Source organism: Pararge aegeria, chromosome 4 (assembly GCF_905163445.1).
Source record: "Pararge aegeria chromosome 4, ilParAegt1.1, whole genome shotgun sequence".
Classification (NCBI taxonomy): Eukaryota; Metazoa; Arthropoda; class Insecta; order Lepidoptera; family Nymphalidae; genus Pararge; species Pararge aegeria.
In genome coordinates, this window is record NC_053183.1 from 11464131 (window position 1) to 11488846 (window position 24716).

Below are 24716 nucleotides of genomic sequence, written 5' to 3' on the forward strand. Positions count from 1 at the left end.
ACTAAGAATGTTACGAACGTTTAAATCGTATGACTAATGATTTCGGTGATTCCTAAAAAAAAATAAAAAACATACCTGCAAAGAGCCAAGGTTCTTGGCTGGCGTACGAAACAGTACCGCCGATGTGAACGCTGCCCGATTGAAGCGGTAGTTCCTTCAGCAACACGTGTAATAACGAAGACTTGCCGGCTCCCACTGGGCCTATTACTGCTATTAACCTAATTACGATAAAAAAAAAAAAATGTGTCAATACAATTAAAAACATTCAGATATAATTTGGAGAAACATCGATGCATGCGCCTTTGGTTTTAAGTGCTGTTTTGAAACGACAGTTTGGAGAAGCATTTTTAGTTACAAGATCAAGAGAAGTGACCGTGAATTATTTTATTGTATATATGTTGTCTGTTATCGGTTGACAAATTACCAAAAAGTGGTGGTTATTCCCCTAACAATTTAAAAATTACCAAGGAGCATTGACGTCAGAGAGGCGGTCGGTAGTAATTTTTTTTACTTAGAATAGCTATTACTACCTATTATTTCATCTATCTCTATAAACACAATACGAGTCCGGATACAGATATATATCTCGTGGTGCGCTAGCTCGTTCTACTGGTTGTACTTCTTTGTCTACTAGTTTATTCTCCTATCGGAGGTTGGCAACCATTAGGGCTAACTGAACCGCTGCTCTAAACAGTGACTTTGTACTCATATTAAACCACTGGCGTAGAATTTTCAGCCAGGATATTCGCCTCCGACCAGGCTAACGCATGCCCTTTATCTAGCCTTATATAATGAGTAGGAGGTCGTTCTTTGGATTGCGCACAGGTTGTACTGCAGAGAGAAACGGATTAATTTTTATTGGAATAAAAAAAAACTTACTTTCCAGGTTTGATGGTTAGCGACATGTCAGTTAGAGTATTCTCAGAATGCGATACGATCCATTTTGCTGTGGCATGTTTAAGTCGAACTCCACGGGCATCTTCTTCGACTTTAGTTGCTAATTCTTCGTCATCCTCTTCGCCCGACTCTAGAGGAGCACCGGATTTACCTGGTTAGAGTTTTGATCTTAAGAAACAGTTCTTATAACGTAAATTGAAACTGAAATACGCCATTTTATACACGTCGGATGGTGTAAACGCGGGACGAGCGTTTTTTTGTGCGTTTTGTGTGTGTTTTCTGGATTTTTTGAGTCACAAATTTTGGGTACGGACCTAAAGAGGGTTACACCGAAAAGAGCTGAAGTTAAAAAAGGAGAAGGAAGGAGATTTGGGCTCACAATTCCGAAAATTGCGCCCGTCTTGCCTCGCACTCTAACCTTAAAAATACTGGTACTTTGCTTCTTATTTGCTAATTTCGAATACCGAACAAGCGAGATATATAAGATTAACCAAAAAAATCGCAGCATCGAAAATTGATTATTATTGCGCGGTGTAGAGGGCGTATACGAGCAATGAAATCTAAGCAGTAGTTTTCGAGTTATTTATGTTGTTGTGTGAGTTTTACGTTTGAGATATAAGTTTTCGTATACGAAGATATTCCTAGAAACAATAAAATATGTACATTTAATTAAACGTACCATTTCCTTTAGCATTGTCTTCATTCTTCAAGAACGTTTCTGGTTCCAAGATAGGTTTAGTTCCTTCTTTAATATCAGCCGCTTCTGTTGATAAAACAGACTCTCTCGGTGTTACTATAAGTTCTTTACCCTTTTTAGTAGAAGTCTGTATTTCCGCGAGACCAGGCACTGGTTTGCTGGTATCTTCATAGAGCATAAAGCTTTGCAAACGTTTAATTGAAATTGTAGCTTCCGCTACCTGGGCTATACCTAAAAAAAATAAAGAATTGATTATAATATTTGACCACGTCCCTGAGCGGTGAGCGCAATGGCTTTTGTGCAAATTTGGGCTGTGGTTAGTTTTCCTACTCCTTATATTACACCCATAACGAACGCTAAGTCGGTTGGCGACACGTCTGGCTCGGTAGGGTCGTAACAAGATAAGGAGGAAGCCTCCCACCCGAAAAGTCACATGTCATAAAACATTTTGTTGGTGTTTGAGTCGCCGCCAAAAACGTAAAAATGGGTTATAACGATTTGAAAATACAATAAATAGTGTTTTATTTAATCTCTATCTGACTTTTCAGCTCGACAAACTCATAGCATAGAGCAGCTATTGAATTCTTGTTTGATTGTCTTGGTAGTAGACGTTTCACGTTTTTGTGGCATCAAAAAATTTCATCAGCTTAATAAGTTTCACTCAAAAAATTACGCTCAGGCAGAGATGAGTGGGTTTAAAAATATGCGGGGCCCCCTTTTGCGCGGGGTCCGTAGCAATTGCTACTCTTGCTACGTGGTCAATCCGGCACTGATAACACTTGAACAGATTACACAAATAAATATTATTAACTAGCGGACCCGGCAGACATCGTCTTGTTCGGTGAAGCAGCGCCACCTATCGGATTCTAATTATTTTTTTCAAACTATTCAGGAACCAATTACAATACACACACAAAATTTCATCAAAATCGGTCAAACTGTGTAAGACGAATTGACAAACACGTTCAGAAGTATTATACAACACCACTACTATACAGTATACTATACAGTAGTGGTGTCGTTTTTAATATTCTTCTGGTTCTTTATATTCTTTTTTTTTAACTGTGTGTTAAAATCTACTTATATATATTATGTTTGTTATATATTTATATATATTATGTTTGTTATATATTTATATATATTATGTATATTTTCTATTTATATATCATGTATATTTTATATATTACGTATATTTATTTAAATTATATATGTATTTGTATCTTTACATTTTGGTATTTATGTATATCTATCAACACTCTTGGCACTATCCCGTTCTCTTGCTGTAAGTCCTAGCTACAAAGGTTGCCTGTAAGAGATTGCTTGCAGCAATAAGGCCGCCTTTGCATGTCTACATTGTGTACTGTATACTCCTTACTGTTTCTTTTCCTGTATGTTATACGTGCAATAAAGTGTTTCTTCTTCTTCTTCTTCTTTATGTATATAGAAGTTAAAAGATAATAATAATTATACAAAATTATATATTAGTCTTAATATTGTGTGTGAAGGTTAATTGATAAGCCAATAATAAATAGTAAATAATCGTACCTTGTGGGAAGAAAACTGTCATCGTCTGCCTCAAGATGTTATAAAAGCTGGTAACAACGAACACTTGTTTGGCGCTTATGACGTTGTTCACCAGAACAAAAGCGAGTATTGAGAAGAACAGGCATATCCGCGTAGTGAACATTATGAACGATGTAAGAACACCGCGGATGTACGACGTGGCACGTATTTCTTTGATTTCTTGCCTAAAATTATATCGTTAACCATTAATTGAATTCTATACTCACTGAGAGCTTGTAAACAGTCATTTATCTAAGCCCCATTTATCTATCTAAGTAATGAAGATCTTCACTTCATTTGGTCTTTGCTACATTTTATCAATTACACGGAACAAAGAAATGTTTGAAATTTTTCGAGTTTTCTGCAGGTTTATAAACTTTATAATATAGAGTTCGGCTTCATTTTATTGGGGCTAAGTTCGCCCGGCACGCACTTCTATCTTTCGGATTTATGTGCGTTTTGAGCAATTAATATCACTTGCTTTAACGGTGAAAGAACACATCTTTATCAAACCTACACGCCTGAGAGTTCTCCAGAATTAGGGATTGCTATCTAGAAAAACGGATTCGGTAATCCCAGGAAGTCGGCAACATTAAACATTCACTATGGTTCCGGATCCGGTGCTAGCAATGTTTGTCAAAATAATAGAGCTGTTCGCATGAGTAGGTACTTTATTAGACAGATTTATGAAATTTTTCTATAATTATTTAATAATTATTTTAATCTCGTCTCAGTAAAGGAAACCTTACCTAGGTTTATTTTATTCGATTTTATAAATTAATTATAATTACTAAATTAATTGATGTATCTGTGAAAGTGAAATAAGAAAGACTGAGCTACTCGTTACGTACGACCGTAAACGTACGTACACGTACGCACGTTACGTATCTTACGAAAACTTTTAAACTTTTTATTCGTTTGCACTTTGTCTTATCTTAACATTGGATTGGCCGGCCTGAAAATGACGGTGGATTGCAATCACTATACTGTTCTCAAGGGCGGGTAAGTCTATAAATGATCACTTGGCCAGCGGGCTAGGCTAAAACCCTTCTCATTCTGAGAGGAGATCTGTACCACATAGAAGATCGGGTACGAGCTTATATTCCCTGATATTATAAATGTGTTTATAATATCACGGAAAGCGTGTTTGCTTGTGCCGTCGTCATACACGCCCTAACTAAGCAACCATTCGACCTTGATTTTTGACATAGAGTTCGTTGATAGGACGGGGTTTTTTTTTTATTCTAGAAAAGCAGATTTTTTTACACGGGATTTGTAAAAAGTGTGGGCAACAGCTAGTGATGTTATAAAGTTGATATAGATTATTGTTAAGATGCACTATCTAACTAATTTTTTGCGGAAAAAGTTTCAAATACTTACTTCCGCGCCTTAACGACGAGGTCCGCGAAGGGTTTCTCCCAGGTATACATCTTAATGACCTGTATGCCCGATAGGATCTCATTCATCAGCCGGACGCGCTCGTCAGTCCGCAAGGCAGTTTTCAACCGTAATACAGATGTACGCTTGCCCAAGTATGCTGTGAAAAACTTTTTATATTAGCTGCTGTAAAGGCATCCCGTTTATAAGATGTTCACCGAAATTGTAAAAGATGCTAAATCGAATCTTAAAACACCAACTCTAACGTCTACATGAGTGGTGTAACGTCAGAATTTCTTCTGTCCATTGAAGTTATGCCCATTATTACCCACGTTGGGTAGACGGGTTGGTCATCAAAGACCTCGAAATGTAGCTCTTTGATGACCAACCTGTCTACTCAAACAATTGTACAATTGGTACAGACATGTGTCGCTGCTGCAAGAAACCCGTCTGTACCATTTGTCCAATTCCACCGGTCTTTGCCAATTCGGAGAGGTTATACCACCACTCATTTAGTTAGACGGGTTAGACGGCAGGGTGTTCTACGGGCAGGTGAGGTTGGTAACTTGGGAGGCTGATTGCTACTTGTTTCCCCCTTACCCCCTACTAGCTTTCCCTTTACAGTCCAGTCGTGGAATCAAGAGGCACAAAATCGTGGTATTTGGAACTCCCTACAAATGATCTATGTCTAGCACTGGAAGCTCATTGGTTGACATGATGATGAGGATGAAGATAAGAATAGTTACGCAATGTTTTGTCACACTTCATCATAACAAATGACAGAACGTCACAAAGCGTTGCGTTACTACTCCGACGCAACACCACGTTTAATAATAAGGGGGTAATTAAAAACTATGATTTGCGACGTATGTTGTGTGCTGCTAGATGGCGCCACAAGATCCTACATTGCGCTATCGAAGTTTTCACAATTGAGGACCATAAATAGAACTTCTAAAGATGAATAGATCCCGAGAACAACACCAGCTCGGAGGAAGATGGTTCTATTGTTACAATCGAGCGCATTGCATGTTGTATGACAACATTAACGATCGCAGTAACAATTCCAGTGCAATAGATCAAGGCTCTGAATTGTCGTCAGTATTTCTCGAATAACAATAAAGTCAATAACCGTCAACAGTTTAAAGCTATACAAGCACCAATTAATATTTGTTAAAAGGGCGCCCTTGTTTATCAACAAAGTTTATTTTTTAAATAGACCAATGCACCGCCCGTCCGGCTTTTATCGCAGTGACGCCTGCAATTAAGCAATTAAGTTTCAGTTGTATTTTTATCATCTAAATTCGACTAACTAAAATGAATACTTTATCTATACAGAATTATATAAAATATATGCAATTTGAATATAAAATATTCAATTTGTTTTATCTCATTAACAGGTTTGTTTACCATATAAAAATTTCTTCTAATAAATACCACAGAATCAGATGAACAGAATATTTATTCATACTAATGCCTATCACAGGCATTTATGAAACGTTCATACATGTATGTAAGGAAATGGTGATGATTACATTCGTTAACTTTAAACCAAACTTACGAGTGGTCCACTTGTTCTTGCTTCTAAGAAGAACCCACAACAAACTAAGCCGGGTATTTTTTTGTTATTACCATCTCATAGTCAATTAATATTTAGCTATGAAGTTAGAGCAATTAATACCCGAGCTTTATTATCGTTAATGTAATCATTTAAATTAAAATAGGATTTTTCTATAAGGTTATGTTTTCTATTAACAGTATCGTATGATGTAGATTATGTATTAAATAATCGCATGTTAGTCAAATTTTTTTACATAGAATTCGATATCTTACATATAGAAATTGAGTGAAAACAACTGGTAGCGACGGCTTAACCTACTCTTCAAGGCACGGGGTAAAGAATCCCTTACCCCGAGCTGCTTATCTAAGCTCTAGATGTAAAAACTCCCTCATATGAAAGGAGCCCTTTCTTTGAGAGTGGAATATATAGTCTGAAGATGATTTCATTTATTATGAAAACTGCCTGATGTGAGGAATTATTATTTTTCTATGATCGTGCTTGCAATTAACATTACAGGTTTTTAATTTTTTACACCTTATATGTATAACCTAATATGTCACTCGTTTACCTCAGAGCTGCAAAGGTCAGGTTTGCAATTTCAATAAAAACCTATACATCTATTTTTATGTTATAAATGCGAAAGTGTGACGGTTTGTTTATTACCGAGAACAGATTATACGGGAAGATAAGTCACTCTGTACACCATTTTGCCTAGAGATATTTTTTTTGTATTTAAGTAAACAATTAAAACGTTGAAATATTGCTCCAGGGAAAATTACACCCCCCGAAGGGATTGTTTAAGTTTGGTGAAAGTTTATTTTTCAGAAATGAGTGTGTTTGTGTAGATTATTAAACATCATGCTACGCTCGAAATAATAGCGTTGTAGAGCGATGCGACGCGGTGAGTCGAGTATGTAGTTTTGAATGTAAAAAAAATAGTTATGCAGAGCTGAGAGCTGTCATTAACATATGATGTATAAATATTGACACGTACCTTGCAATGGTATAAATGCCAACATAAAGCCGACGCCGACGACCGCCGCCCAGCTGATTTCGAGCCACATGAAATATGTAACAATGATGGTAGCCAGTGGTCCTATCCACAGATAGTGCAGGAAGATGATCGCGACATCGAATCTATTCACATCATTCGACAGAAGATTAACAACTTGCCCCACTGTGGTTTCCCCGAGCGCTGTCTTCGATAGCCGCAGTGACTGTGGACAATAGTATCAAACCATGAAAATTATAATTTGGAATGCTTGTAAGTATGGATGAATGAATAAATAAATAAATATACTAATACGATACACACATCGCCATCTAGCCCCAGAGTAAGCGTTACTTGTGTTATGGCTACTAAGATGCCTGATGAACATTTTTATAAATCATATAAATTTAAATTCAAATTCAAAATTTCTTTAGTCATGTAGGCCTATCACAGGCACTTGTGAAGCGTTCATACATAAATGTTTACATAATTGTAAGGATATGGTGATAACTTCGTTCGCCAACTTAAACCTAAAGCTACTAGGGTTCCAAACGCGCCCTGGTCTAAGAAGAGCCCACAACAAACTTAGCCGGGTAATATATAGTACTTAGAATAAACATATAAACACCCAGACACTGAAAAACATTCATGCTCATCACACAAACATTTTCCAGTAGTGGGAATCGAACCCACGGCCTTGTTCTCAGAAAGCAGGGTCGCTGCAAACTGCGCCAATCTGCCGTCAGAATGACTACATTTATTGTATACCACAGAGAAAATTGACTGAAATACCAATACAATAGAGCATCATGGTAGAAGCCTAGAAGGAACAATTTGTCGGCCTTATCGCTTTATGACGATCTCTACTAGGCAAACAAAGGCGTAGAAGAAAATCTATAAATGCTTGGTAGGTGGTACGACATATAAATAGGTATAATATTATGATATAATCACATAAACATAGAATAAACAAATAAACTACCAAAAATAATATATACAGACATTTTATATATACTTATTCAATACAAATAAATAAACTACTACTAAATGCATAATAGGAAAAAAACATAATTAAATAAATAAATAATAATAAGATAAAGCAACAATACGAAATAGACAAAATTGATGACACAGATAATTCCTATCAATGCCCGGCCAATATAATAAAATTAAGTACGATGAGTACGTAATAGTTACTCAAAAATAAAACTATTTTTATTTTAACTTATAGTAGCTCTTATTTTGACCTTATGAACGAAAAAAAACGGAAAGGCGATTAGATTTTACAACTCGCTCAATCACAACTGACAAATATATAATGAGTTCAATAAATATAAACCCCGCAGGAACACTTCAAGTATCCAGGATGCAAGCTATCTCTGTGCTAAATTACGTTTAAGATCGATTCAACGGTTGGCCCTAAAGTTAATAAGGAAAATAAAAACTGACATCCATTAAAGCAGTATTATTTAAAGAAGTCAACGTTTTGTTTCAGAAATATAAGCTTTATTTTTAGGGTGTCTAGGTTTATCAAAGTAGCTGTAATTTTAAAACATAATGGTTTTAAGCGACCATAGTAAAACCCCAAGACTGTTTCATTGACCTAAGACGGCGCGGCGCGTCTTGAGAAATTAAAAGTAGAACAAAGTAATTATAACAATTAAGTTTATGTTATACAACAGACATCGCACAGATCTAAACCAATAAACTATAAATTTAATTATAAAATGAAAATTAATTTTTCGTTATCATACTTGAGGTAGCATTGAATTACCTATGCCTCACTGGATTTTGTAGCGGATTCTCGACCTCCTAATAATTATGTGAGCGATATCCTTCTCTTGGAAAACTAGTTATCATACGCACGCATTACGTTAGTGTTGTCTTGATATATTAAGTTAAACATAAACATATGTTGCATGGACCCAACTCATATTGACTTGCAGCGTGTTTTTATTTCATTTTATTCCAATATGGAATATCATCCTGGTGTTAATGGCTGAAGCCTCTCATCAACAAAGGTGGAATTCGCAAAAACCGACGGCATGTTAAAATTGCGTGCGTGCGTGCGTGCGTGCTTGGTGTAATAAAAAAATAATATGTAACGAAAAAAAAACAATTTTTTTTTTTGTACCTTTTAGTATATTCTGTGTCGGGGGTATTTATCGATAATACGTATACGTATAGGCAATCTACACCATAATGAAGAGGCGCGGGCGTGTTACGGACATCTGTTTCAATGAGAGAGGGATTAGAGCATTACGCTCCACTGATTTGGTATAACAGCCGTATCATGTTTATGTTGATGAAATCATGTTTGCTTTTTATTTTATTGATCCCCTTGAACAGGATTTCAATTCAGATGTTTTTTTTATGTATGTTCGAACATATTTCCGTCTCGTCCGATTTGATTTTTATATGTTTATAGGTAAGGGTTTATTCCAAAACGGTCCCATAACCGATTCCTCGCGTAACATCAAGCGTGTACACAGACGTACTGAATAGGTATATACACATTTTCTATTAGTAGTTGCATATTTCTTCCCGTCTGGAAGCTAGTTGTAGCACGTAGTCAATAGCCAATAGTAATTTATTAATAAATATTATATACGTCACATAGTAACTCATCATGACATCAACCCATTACCGGAACACTACATAGCACGGGTCTCCTCCAATGAGAAAGGGTTAATGCCGTAGTCCACCACGCTGGCCCAGTGTGGATTGGTGGACTCATTTTTGAAAACATTATGTAGATCTCCCAGGCATGCAGGTTTCCTCACGATGTTTTCCTTCACCGTTGATGAGTGTTATAGTTTATGTAATTGATATTCTAAACGAACGATTCGAACGAACGAACGATTCCAACTCTGTCCCCTAAAAGTGAACTCAAGCTCCTACCCAATGCGCTAGCACCGCATTAATCTCAGATAGTAATTATTAAATAATAAATTTTCTCATGCAAATGCATATGAATTCGTTAAATTAATTATAATATTACTCTATAATTAAAAGTAATGACAATTTTCACAATATTTTAATTTCCAAGAACTCATTAAATAGCCTTCTCGACTAGCCAAGTCTTCATTTTTTTTTATAAATTATCATTATTAATTCAACAAATATATTATACCTGTTCAAGTCATAATATTCAAACTAGATTTGTAAAAATAAATATATACTTTTTAGTTGGTATCTATAACATTTATCTTTTATTTCCAAAGACGATTTTTCGTTCTTTTACCTATTTTACTTACTAACAAATTTAACATTGAAATCCATTCACGGTCGTCTATCCGTAAAGCTGTTTGACACGGGGTTTTCTCAAGGTAGTGACTATTGAGCAATGCAAACAATGACATGCGTAACGATGACTTGCACGCATGATGGTTTACGTAATAGATTCTAGTAAATCTCGTCAAGAATCTAGTAGAACACGCGTGAAGTAGGCATTCATAAGCATCTCATTTTAACAACCCATTCGCCGCCCACTACAGGGTAATGGTGTCCTCCCACAAGAAAAAATTTTAGGCCGTAGTATACCACGCTGGTCAATTGGGAATTGGAAAACTTCGTGAAGCCTTCATGCCTGAGAGTTTTCCATAGTGTTCATAAAAGCATGTAAATTCTAACAATCCGCAAATGGCCAGAGTATTTATACTACGGCCAAAACCCTTCTCATTCTGAAAATACCCGTGCCATGATAGTGGACCGGTAATGGGTGATTATGATGATATAAAAGCACATAAGTTCCAATTAACTAAATCAGGAAATATTAGAAAAAAATAGTTTTTGCTGTCACTCCTTTTCACTTTTGAGTTTGTTCCAAGTAGGACAGAACTTAAGGATGTCTTGTTCGACAACAAAGCCCTTTATATAATTACTGTTTAAGTCCCCGATTAATTTTAATAGGAATTTTTGAATTCACTGAAAGGTAATTTTAAGATTACTAATGCAGGTTTTCACACAAAGACGAACAAGGCAATGCCTAAATAAGTAACGCTTGATCTAAGGAGATTCCTAGGCATACATCAACAGTTCATCCATAGGTTTTGCCTAAGAGTTGGTGAAACGCTTTTTGTCAATAGACATCGCAATCGCAAAGTAAATCATTAGCATTCGATTTAGTGAAAACGGGCATAAAAGTAACGAAAATAAAACCTAAGGACTTAAGTGTGTTATTTTTAAAGGATTCTATATGAAACAGGTCGTCTAATTTTATAAGACAGGATTAATTCATATAGGTTTATTGAATTTAATGGAAACGAAACTAGAACTGAGTTCGTTTTTTTATTACTTTTGCACATTAAATTATTTTTAATTTTGTTGCGTAATGTTTTGCAACTATCTGAATCTATTTTAATAATATTATGAACTAGACACAAATAAAATAAGAGACTTTATTTATGTGTGTTTGTTTTTATTATTTTCTAAAACTAACTTTACAGACAGACAGGTAAGAAGTAATGGACCATAATGCAAGCATCGTTACCTGTGGCTCGTCCCATACCCAGCTATATAAAGCATGTTACATGTTGTGTTAAGGTGTGCCTACTTGATCAACGCTTATAACGTCACAGACAGTTGTATCCACAGTAGGTATATTTCATTACAAGCTCACACACACAAGCAACTTGCGAATGAATGCGAAAGAATAAAAAGATAAATTCTATACAACTAAATAGAACCATTTAACCTTAACCCAAATGTACGAGACATGGTCCACGTTAATCGCAAACGCCGTAGATTACGCAACGCGAAACGTCTCGAGTTGATGTTTACCTGCTTTCAACCGTATGCACATAATCCTATCCGATATAACACGAGGATAATAATTTGAGAAAACTCCGGAAGCCCGCCTCGTTTTTCGTCTGCGTAATATTTCCTATTTCTAGTGAGATTAAATTCACCCGCGGTACAAGGTACAGTCAGTCTCAAAATTGCAAGTGGGTTGGGGTATATTGGGTAGAACAACGGATGAGAGTTTGTACGGTATAAATCTACTACTTATTTATTTAAAGAAGCGGACGAAGTTGCAACCGCTAGTTATACATATATAAATCCGGACATTAAGTCCTTAGAATCCTTAAAGTCCTTCCTTACTATCACAAAAGGCTAAGCAAGAACGCTATAGCAACAATTTCAAAGTTGATGGCATTATAAGAATCCATATAACATGTATTGCATGTACCTACTAACATAATATTAACTTAGCAACGGAATTCGCTGTGTTAATTATATCTGGGCACAGAGTACGTGTCAATTTCCATTGTTTACTCACAGATTAGCAACAACCGTATTTGCACCAGATTTTTCGATTACTCTTGCGCTTTGTTTCACGTATTTATCTAGCTAGACATACTTACGTGAGCTAAAAGATGCATACCTACACTGATTTCCGCCCGCATGGAATTTCAATTTTCCAGCTGTAGTAATAATAATATATATAGTAATCTTAATATATATAAATCTCCTGTCACGATGTTTGTCCGCGATGGACTCCTAAACTACTTAACCGATTTTAAATTAAATTGACACACCGTGAGCAGTCTGGTCCAACTTAAGAGATAGGATAGCTTAGATATTTAATTATAGTCGCAATTTTATTTTATTGCAAATTATTTGTCTATAATTAATTGACAGTCACATGTACTCATTTAAGGCTTAGCCATACTGAATACGATAAAAACAAAATCAGACGCAGACGAAGTCGCGGGCAACAGCTAGTAATAATATATGTTCCATTGATAAAAGTATGAAGTGTCAATCACGAGCATTTGTTTATTCAACTCATCCATCCGCCATTAAACATCTATTCATTTGACGGCCGATTGGCGCAGTGGGCAGCGACTCTGCTTTCTGAGTCCAAGGCCGCGGGTTCGATTACCACAACTGGAAATGTTAGTGTGAAGAACATGAATGTTGTTCATTGTCTGGGTGTTTATATTGATTGGCTTGGGACTAGATGGCGGTGTGTGTATTGTCGTAGTATATTTATATATTATTTTTACCTGTCATAATATTATAAAATATAATATAATATAAACATACTCGATGCGTATCTAACATAAGTGCCATATATGGTCCTATTCGAATAAATAAATATTTGACTTTGACTTACCTTTCTATATATAAGGGAGCAGCAAGCGACCCTGAACTTCATTCCCATATGTAGAATGGCCATCATGTACGGATGCACGAAGAAGACATTAAGAGCGGAGCAAAGAACTACCGCTCCCGCGTAGAGGTAGGCCTCCCTCGGTTTCACAGTTTTCTGATCAGGGCTGTAGTACTCCACTAGTTTTCCGAGGAAAACTGGCTGCGCTATACTAACAAATAAAATACCAATTAGATTATATTATATGATCGAAGCAGTGATGGCCGAGTCCCAGCACGCAACCCTAACTTTTCAAAGTTATCTGCGTTTTAAGTAACTAAAATATCACTTGATTCAACGGTAAAGGAAAACATCGCGAGGAAACCTGCATGCCCATCTACATAATGTTCTGAAAGGTGTGTGGAGTCCACCAATCCGCACTGGGCCAGCGTTATGGACAACGGCCTTAACCCTGCTCTGTAGTGGCCCGTTATGCGTTGATGATGATGATGATATGATCCCTACAAAATGTATTAAATACATGTCGAACAATCTTAAGCGGACGTAGTTTTGCATAAAGGAATCACCCAAGAACAAGGAAAAAGAAAGTGTAGGTCGTTTCCAGTCTATATGAAGTCGTTTATATTTGTTCTTCGACGATCTTTCATCAAAATTAAAGGCAAAGGTTGAGTCAAAAATTGTCAATCGTAAATGACCAATCCGGGTTTATGTTACATATAATCCGTTTCGGTTCCAATTACAATAATATATTTCTTTTTTTTTCTTATTCTACTACATGTTAGTCCTTGATTCCAACCTTATGATAAGTGATAATGCAATCTAAGATGTAGCGGGCTGACCTGTTAGAGGTATAGCAGTTATATTAAAAACGAAACGTTAAGATTCGCGGCACCGTCTTTGTATTCCTACTTTATTCTGGAATCTTTTTCCTGAATTAAAGTCCTTGCTTATTGGAATATTATATGGGTACACCATATCTGTTAATTTTGTGGGTTAGAGTCCTTTCTGCTAAATTACTACTACGTCCAATTGGCCGGCTGAAGTTGTTGCAGAGACGTTCGCGCACAAACAATTATCATCTCAGACTATAAAATTCCTAAAAACTCATACTCCTAATTATTATTTACGCGGCATCGTACCGGAACGCTAAATCGCTTGGCGGCACGTCTTTGTCGGTAAGTTTTGACTGGCTTCGGCTAAAGAAACCACTCATAACCTTACCTACTTCAGTCCGACCAACTTAGATCGCGCGTAGTGTAGGAACGAATCTCTCGAAGTCTTGACGAGAAATGACAACTTGGAAATCAGATACAGAAATCAGACTCTAAAATATTACAATGAATCTATTTCATCAACAAAAAATAATACTTATAATTATTTAAATTATAATTATTATCTAATACAATTGTCCTCTTTATGTTTTTAGTTACAGTAATTATCTACTATTGCATTAAACATTCATAATAAAATTAGTCGCAGAGCGACCTACAGTGGAAAACTGTTTTACTTAATTTACTCAGTACGGCTTGGTTTAAAAGATTAACTACCTACGTACATGCAATAGAGTCTATAATTTTACTATTTAATAATGTTCACTAGGAAACGTAAACGTCGCATGCCGATCGCATACAGATATAAGTTACGGCTAATATTGGCAAGTTGAACCACAACCCGTAATAGCGAGGTTGTGAAGCAAATGAATAATTTACAATGGGATAGTAAAAATTAACATAACATAATGATGCTCTCAAAATATCTGCCCAAATTCTTTGGAAGTTCGAATAACCTCAAAAAATAGAATAAAGGTATGGATACCTGTGGTACTAATAATTGAGAGTACCGGCGGGCAAGTATAGCCGAGCCGGCCTGTCGCAAGCGCTGTGAGTAGAGCACTCCGCACTCCTACGCATCAATATGTTTCCGGTCGGGAGGCTGAATTTACCCCATATTTATTAATAACACATATAATGCTATAATGCTAAAGTAGTACATACATTACGTACGAACAATTATTTTAATATTTTCACTGCAGAGGCAAGGAAATATTTCCCATGTCATCATTAAGGATAGGATAAACTGATTAATTTCCCGAAGTTTATGCTCAACAAGCTTCAGAAAGTAAGAATTTAAAGCTTACAGTTGGGTCAATTTTATTAAAAAAAACACCAAACTTTCCCCCTTAGTAAAAAATGAGTTAATATTATTTTTGTCATATTATCACGAAGTAGCTTTAATTTATAATTTTTTTGCCTTATTTTACAAAACGAGGTCTTCGGGCAGAAATTTTGATAGGTCAAATGTAACTATTTTTCGAAATGATATCTAAGAATAATCTGTACTACTTGGTCATACTCGTATTTACGCTCACTTGTCGCTTGTACTATTTCGCGAGGCTTGCAATACTTTATCCCGCAGGTCCATCAGTCGACTATGCATAAAAAGCTGGTCTTCTTGCCCGAAGTAGCCAATAAAAATACCAAGCATACGTGGCTGTTGGATACTAAGGAAAAGGTAAATAAAACTTAGATAAACGCCAGAACTGCTTTCCAAGTTTCCCTTACTGCTCGATTGAAATAATGCGAAGGGGTACAAACAATCAATGAAATTGTTATTTGGAACGATTGGGGTTACTGGGTCGGTGGTACAACTGGTACCTACTAAATAAGGTTATAACGTTTACAAGGTCTATGATTGTTTCAGTGGTTTTATCACAAAATCGAATAAACAAATAAATAAATATACTACGACAATACACACATCGCCATCTAGCCCCAAAGTAAGCATAGCTTGTGTTATGGGTACTAAGATAACTGATGAATAATTATATGCATAATATACGTAAATACTTATAATATATAGATAAACACCCAGACACTGAAAAACACTCATGTTCATCACACAAACATTGTCCAGTAGTGGGAATCGAATCCACGGCCCTGGCTCAGAAAGCAGGGTCGCTGCCCACTGCGCCAATTGGCCGTCAATGCCGTGAATGCTGAATAATGGTTCCTGTTTAGCTAAGTTTACGTAAAATTTTAACTGATTCATGATCTAGTTGTCTGTGTATTTTATTTATTGATGCTACTATTACCGATTTTATTGCAAATAACTCCCTCTTAAAATCTACGTGCACATCTATTATCATCATCACCTGTCTATCAGCATTCCATTCCCACAACTTCCCTTACTTCATCATCATTTTAAGCTTCTCACACGAAAGACAGTAGAAGTTCAGAAATTAAAATATCACTTGCTTCAACGGTGAAGAAAAACATCAACATCGTGAGGAAACCTGCATGCCCGAGAATTCTCCATAGCGTTCTCAAAGCCGTGTAAAGTCTACCAATCCGCATTGGGCCAGCGTGTCAGACTACGGCCTTAACCCTTCCTCAGTGTGGGAGGAGACTCGTGCCCTTTTGTGAGCCGGTATTGAGTTGACGACGATGATAATGACGCTGCTACAAGTCAGCTTGAAGATAACCAGGACTAACTGGTCGAGTTTAGAAATAAATATGTTACCATTTTTTTTGGCACAACCATCGAATAAACTCCCAGTGATTCCGTACAATTAGTAGAATAGGTAATTGTTTGAACTACTACAAGTCGAACTAAGCCGTTTACTAATTTTATGAAATTACTACAATATTTATACCCTTTGTGTTTATAACGAAGAGCACGTTTAACCATTATTACGCAACTATCGGTAAAAATATATTTCTCTGTAAAATCGCGCGGTCGTATCCCGTGATGTGGCGTCTATCTAAAAACGTGTATATACGGTTAGATTTTCTTCGCCATATGCATAACTTATTCCGAGGTATCCCCACCGAAAAACATTTCCGGGGGATGTTAAAAAATTTCCTTCGTTTAATACAACGGCTTTTAGCTTCTAAACCGATCTTGATTGAGTTGTATTGAGATCACAAAAAAAATATCGTATGGTGTACGATACTTTTTAGTCGCCAGTAAAACACCACGGGATTTTTACCGAAACCAATGGAGGCAATGTCGCAATAAAACAGTTCTCTGTCATCTCTGACTTCAGAGATGAAGTCTTCAGGCTAAAAATAAAGTATCGCGTAACTACTAAAATGTAACTTGACATTAAATACTTCAAGTTGTTTACGACAACAAAATGACATACTAGACGGCATCTGGATTTATTTTAATCTTCTTTAAACGCCCGGGGATAAGTTAACAATGTCAGCGAGACCTTGGCTTCTTAATTTGTAACTAAATAGATAGTCTTCGCTAACGAACCGTTAGGTAAGTATAATAATAGGTACACATTATTATATTTTAGTGTAGTAAAATATTATAAATGCAATTATATTTTTATATTAAAATAATATTGCATTACCAAAAAGTTTATGGTCCTTCCTTCCAGTCCTTCAAAAAATAATAATGATAAAGACTATAATATTTATTTTAAACTATACATTAATTTATTTCGTATAGTGGGAGGCTTCTGCCGTGGTTAATTACCACCCTACCGACTAAGACGTACAGCAAAGCGAATTAGCGTTCCGGTACGATGTCCCGTAGAAACTGACTAGGGGTATAGTTTTGTTATAACTTCCATACGCATTAAATGTCAGCCCGTTATCATCTTAAGACTGCATCATAACTTTACACCAGATGAGATTTCAGACAAGGGCTAACATGTCTAGGAATAAAAGTTAAAAAAAAACATTTCTACATTCATATCTGTTATTAACTTAGTAACTAAACAGTTATATACCTACTCTACTCTAGCATTAAATTAATTTCTCCGTGGATTCCCATTGGGTAGGGGAAGTGATTTTTAGATCCCATTGCAATTACTTCGACTTTGGATACGTAGGTTTTATAAATCAAGGTTCAATAATTCAGAATATTTTATCGGTCAAGGATACGCAATGTTAAAACAAACTGACGCGAACGAAACTTTTATAGATAGATAACATGTTATCTTTGGAAAAACTGTGTTATTTAAATAATCTACTAAGAGAGCAGACCTTTAGCAGATCTTAGGGCAAATATATACCTGCAATATCTTTTATTTGTCGTGTGGTCATTACTCCTGTAAGAATATATTTCTTTGTGTGGTTTATAACGTAATCGACCCAAGTATTTTTTGTTGGCTATTTGGACAATGACCAAGCCGTCCTTTTCTGCATACACAATGACAGACCTAACGTAGAATTAAACTTGGGATAAGTAGGTAAGGAGGATATAATTTTTTTCTCCTGCCTATGCTAGCTAGCCCTACAAGACCCATAGCATGGCAAGTTAATAATTACAACGTACTTTGCACGTCCTAGGCGTTCCGAAAATATTCAATAATTCCTTCTAAGACATACAGATATAACTTTGTTAGGTTTCAATAATTTATTCTTAAAACTGAGTATGTACATATATATTTATTACGTATGTTTCTTTGTATACAATTGTTTTTTCATCAATAATTAAGGCTGAAGGCTAAGTACCAGGTGTGGTCGCGTTTCTTGGGACCGGCCCCAGTGGCGTGCATAGAAGGTAAGCACAGGGTATGCAGTTGATATAAACTAAAGAAAATCTTCAGAACTAGTTATAAATACTCAAGGATAGGCTTTTTAAATTAACTCTTACAATGCCTATCCTTAAATTTTTGATAACTCGTACTGGAGATTTTCTTCATTTTATATCATCTACAAAACCTGTGCATACCCTCTATGCACGCCACTGATGGGCCTATATTCAGTGAACGTCCGCAGGATGGTGATGATTATATTTTTAGATATTTGTTAAAAAAATTGTAAATTAAATCATTTAGTGTTTTTCGTACCATATCTCCTCAGAGAACAGGTGTGACTTAAGTATGTAGCGGTCAGTTGATAATTTTCTGCGGTAGGACAATCAGCTGGACTTCCTGTTGGCTTTTGTGGTTAATCTTTGTTGTTACAAGGCATTTTGAGACCAGTTTGCACACTAATGTATGAAGGAGCTCCAGAATCTACTTTTGGGAGGGCGAGTTTGAATCCCAGCACGCACGCACCTCTACCTTTTCCAAGTAACGTTCATTTTAAGTAGGTGATTAAAATATCACTCGCTTCAACGTGAAGGAAATCATCGTGAGAAAACCTTCATACCTAAGAGCAGTGGCGTGCGCAGGGGTTTTGACCAGGGTATGCATAAAGAACGAAAAAGGCATAAAATGGAAAAAATCTTCTCCTTTATGTATATAGGTATACAAAAATTTTAGGGTAGGCAGTGCTTTTATGCATGTTTGAAGTGCACGCCAATGCCTGAGTGTTCCCAATCCGCACTGGGCCAGCGTGTGGACTACGTGGAGGAGTGGGGGAGGAGACCCATGCCCATATAACCTGCTCAGTGCAATCTATCCCTGTGGCAAATTGCGTCTAGATCTTTTTATTATTATTTTTTGCAATTATTTATGAACATAGTTAATAAGCCCACACATTTTCGCATTCATAATATTAAATAAACCTAATGATTAACTTATGTATTAATTAAACAACGTCAGCCTCTGCATATAATTAGCTCAGTCAGCAGAGTAGCCTTGAAGTTGTGTTTCATTGGTATAGAAAAGGATTTTTAATATACAAAGGCGGTTTACTTTAAAGCTTTGAAGCTTTAATTTAACAAACTATAGTAGTGATCGCGAGGGATTTGCTGTTGTCAAAAGAACGATCTCGGTAACGGTATTTTGACCTCTATGATATGTGAAACCGTCAAACATAATTTAAGATGAGACCTTATATAAATATAATTCCTCGAACGCTTGTTAAGATTACGCACTCGAAAGATCAAGTGATCTTTTGGCGACACGCAGTTGTTACGAAAACGGTATGCAACCGAGAAAAAAAATGTCTCAACTATTATCTGATACCTATACGGCGACCTTTTTAAATTAGCAATATTTGTTAAAGTTTAGGTATCAATCAACACTATCTACCATAACGATCAACCTATTTGAATACCGTATACCGCAGCCACACGACTTCGCTCGCACTCGTTACTGGGTCCTTCTTATACACCGAATTGATAAACGTGTAATTTTATTATGATTGTTTTTTTTTCTATTTATGTTCTCTTCGTTGTTTTTTATTTACTGGGTCCTTTTTATACACCGAATTGATAAATGTATAATTTTATAAGATTTTTTTTCTATTTATGTTTTCACTTAAGCTCTTCATTGCTTTTTATTTGCATCAATATTTAAATCACAACCTAAATAATAAAGTATTTAATATTTGTTTCGAGTCTCTGAATAAACTGAACCACATCGCAACGGCATTTATACCTACAACATCCTATGTAGAAAAATTTATTAAATACTTTATTATTTAGGTTGTGATTTGAAAAGTGATAGTGATAGTTTGCTGAAACCACAGACTACCAACCCTAAAAATTCGAGATACCGCTAAATGACACTGGACACTAACTGGTTCGCCGATGTAAGGGGAGAAGAGTTACTACATAAGCCTACTACATATTCGCCGAAATAGTACCCGGCATTTTGGAATGGAGCAGTTTCACATAAATATCGGGATAATCGGGATTGAGTAAAGGTGCGCTTTTATAAGATGGTTCCGAAGTGCAAAGACTTCCAATGTATTATTTCATTTATTATTTCGAGGTTACTAAATCATTGTTGAATTTCTTATTATGGATGAGCGCAGCTCCGAGAAACCTTGCTCTAAGTAAGCGCTCTTATCTTCCACAAGGTGAAAAATAATTGTCAAATTGTAAAATTATAATTTTAAATAAAAGACTGCTGAGTTTCTTGTCAGCTTTTTCTCGGTAGGATCTAGCTTCCTAGTTTGGTTTCGACCCGGTGGTAGTCACTACAAACAGACCGACTTGACGTTTTAAGAGTAAGTACTTATAAAGTATCCATTTGTCAAATTGTAAAATTATAATTTTAAATAAAAGACTGCTGAGTTTCTTGTCAGCTTTTTCTCGGTAGGATCTAGCTTCCTAGTTTGGTTTCGACCCGGTGGTAGTCACTACAAACAGACCGACTTGACGTTTTAAGAGTAAGTACTTATAAAGTATCCATTTGTCAAATTGTAAAATTATAATTTTAAATAAAAGACTGCTGAGTTTCTTGTCAGCTTTTTCTCGGTAGGATCTAGCTTCCTAGTTTGGTTTCGACCCGGTGGTAGTCACTACAAACAAACCGACTTGACGTTTCAATATTAGTTACTTATGTAGAAACTATAGGCTTGCTAGAGAAAAAAAAAATGTATTTGAAACCCTAAAATTATTTCCTGTAGTTTTGGATGCTTCACAACAAAGGCAAATTTAAGGCATTTTAAAATAATATTAATAAATATAAAAGAATGATTTTTAATTTCAAATACCAGCCACTATTGAAAATTCATGAATGCCTCAGAAAATTCATTGAAAGCAACGGTTCGAATTACAGTTTTCCACTTCAGGGTACCTGTAGCAATTCCTCATCACTTGATTACTGAATCCTTGAGCAATTATATAAAACCAATAAAATTGGACAAATAAACAAAACATAGATTAAAGGTCAGCTTTTTATGATTATAAAGCTAACGAACTGTGTAATTGATTTGTTTTGACTTCAATTGAGTAATATCACAAAATATTTGTTATTAGTTACTTAAAGTCGATATCCCTACTAATATTATAAATGTGAATGTAAGTTTGTTTATTACGCTTTCATGCAAAAACTACTACACCGATAATCACGAAACTTTGTACACATATTCCTGAAGATATAAGAAGTAATATAGGATTCTTTTTATCCCGAAATTAAGCTCAGTTCTCTTGGGAGAGAGGACGAAAGTGATTGACGATTTTAAAGCTATCCTAAATACATAAAGTGCTGCCACATTTATGAGGCACATGTCTTTCGAAATACAAAAACAAAAGCGGACGAAGTCGCGGGCATCAGCTAGTTATAAAATACACAATGTACTCACTGTCACCTTTGCGTTCAGTGAACATAGGTGCCAACAACCCTAAGAAACGATCAACGAATATTTTATTACATTAGGTATTTTTATCTCTCATAGCATAAGCGGTTATGCTATGTTTATTGTATATATGTTGCAATATTATGACACTAACATACAAACCTGTGCCTAGACATTTTTGAGCAAAAGTCTAAGTAAATTATATATCCTATGTAAAAGAGTTTACTGCTATCTATAATTGCTATCTGCATGTATGGTAGGATTATTGCAATATACTAGGTTACATAAAATGCATAATTCGTTTAAAGGAAATTGCATACAATTCTACAATAAACTACCCATTGACATCTTGGAGATGTCTCTTAAAAAGTTCGAAGTTTGTATTATACGTTAGCTTATAGAAAAGTTCTATTATAGTATGAAGGACTACGTAATCGATAAAAAAGCTTGGGTGTGAATTATTGCTCTAACCAGATTGCTCTTCTAATAATTTTAAATATATTACAAAAAAAAAACACCCGGCTAAGTTTGTTGTGGGCTTCGACCAGGACGCGTTTGGAACCCTCGTAGCTTTAGTTTTAAGTTTACGAATGTGGTTATTGTCATCATCTCACTACCGTGTAATTCTTATATACGCATCAAAAGTGCCACCTATGGGCCTATACTTGAATAAAGATATTTTTGACTTTGACTTTATTTTTAGTGATTCTGTAGCGTGATTTGTCAAGTGTTCGAATCCTCTAACTTTTACAAATGTGCGTTATAAGCGATTATATATCACTTGCTTTGGTGAAGGAAAACATCGTGAGGAAACCTGCATGCCTGAGATTTCTCCATAATATTATCTAGGGCGTGTTTAGTCAGAAATTCGCACCTGGCCAGCGTAGTGTACCTACTACCCTTCTCATTGTGGGAGGACACCCGTGCCCTGTAGTGGGCCGGTAATGGGTTGATATAACTAAAACAAGGCCGATTTGTTACTTAATTTGTTAAATATATTATTTTGGCACATTTATAATGTAATGATAAGATAACTGTATTGATTTTCAACTCTCGAGTGCGTTTCTAACGTCAAGTGAATATTGAAGTATGTCAAAATATTATCATCATAACAATACTTTTACGCTACGCTTACGTAGAGTAGAATTAGTATTAGAACTTAAATGTTTTTATTGTTTTGCAAGTTACATGAGTTTTGTAGTTTTCCTCGCACGCATTTTATGAGTTGTTCACCTTTAAAAATATGGCAGATACCTACCTATATTTATGTTTTATGAGATCCTAAACCACTTTTGAGGTAAATCTTTTTTGATTTGAAAATCGATGAAACGAAACTGCGTAACGATAAAGAAACAAACAAATAAATGCACGGGATTAAGTTGGCGAGAGAATGCGATAGAATATATAACACATTTTGTTTTAGTTACCATGGAAACTGAATAATATGTCATTTAAGTAAAACATTTTAATTAATTTTGTGCTTAGTAAAAAAATCATTATCATGCTTGAACGCACTTTAATAACTATTTCAATAGTTTTGTTTACTCACCGAATTCCGCATTCCATAAACAATAGAACGAATCCATAGAGCATGCATCGCGCAGCATATGCTCTAAGGATTACTCGAAGAAGGCTCGGTGTACGTTTTCCTGCCGCACTCGCCACCTCTTCTTCCCATAGACGGGCAAACTTGTCGCCTAATGGACCTGTGGCAATAATAACTTACATTAAACATTTGAAAACACTATAAGTTCATAAAATTATGCATATATATTACTGCCATATCCATTTATGGATAGTTTACATTAGCCCAGTAGGATTATAGCAAGTTGATTCTACCATTAGTTGACAATTTTATTTATCTTCTTTTTTCTTAAAGTGCCATCTTCTTTCGGTGGTCGGCGATAATTAAGGCAACTTGTATTTTTGATGCCGCGGCTCTGAATAACAAAAAGACTGCTTTTCAAAACTATTGGCGTAGATTTTTAAACCAAGATTTTCTTTGCCCCACGCTTCGCTTTCTGGGACCTTGCCCTGTATATTTAGTTTTAGTAGGTCGTATTTTCGGTTTCCCATTACATATATGGGCGATTCAAGCTTGCTTTTCTTTACTGAATATACAACTTATAGTTTTTTCTTTTGATCGGTTAAGTTAACTTAATTAAAAGATTAGTAATTTATAGACTACTGACTGTGCTCCGTTGTTTCTTTCGTATTTAATTAGGAAACATAATATAACCTAATAGTATAACCTAAATAGCCTTCCTTAATATTATCTTTAAAGTTTTAAATTTTTACAAAAATGTTTCTACAATATCCATGAGTTTCTAACTTTATAGACCTCAAAATCACGACATGCATTATCTAATAGGATGTATATTTCAAAAGTAAATAATAGTAAATAATAAATGTATACTAATACTATGTTATATAATATTAAATAATCGTCTTATTTCAATTTATTTTCATGACATACCACAGTAATTTTTAACATAATTTTATGACAAAACAATTGGCTGAGCAATTATTTAATATTAAAATAGATTTATTAACCTGACAATCTTTAATAGTAACTAATTATT

At 35.4% G+C, this 24716-nt stretch overlaps 1 protein-coding gene across 3 annotated transcripts in view; it reads right to left on the minus strand.

The window, feature by feature from the left end:
• LOC120637623 (multidrug resistance-associated protein 4-like) overlaps positions 1-24716 on the minus strand; it is a 67456-nt gene that overhangs the window by 18562 nt on the left and 24178 nt on the right. For 2 of the 3 annotated variants that reach the window (XM_039909529.1, XM_039909527.1), the window contains 8 exons: positions 23684-23840; positions 13205-13412; positions 7087-7309; positions 4538-4694; positions 3140-3342; positions 1577-1825; positions 880-1048; positions 76-218 (listed from right to left, as the gene is read on the minus strand). In XM_039909529.1, the coding sequence (XP_039765463.1) occupies positions 76-218; positions 880-1048; positions 1577-1825; positions 3140-3342; positions 4538-4694; positions 7087-7309; positions 13205-13412; positions 23684-23840 (1509 nt within the window). The remainder of the gene's footprint in view (positions 1-75; positions 219-879; positions 1049-1576; positions 1826-3139; positions 3343-4537; positions 4695-7086; positions 7310-13204; positions 13413-23683; positions 23841-24716) is intronic. The other variant, XM_039909528.1, reaches the window with a different exon arrangement.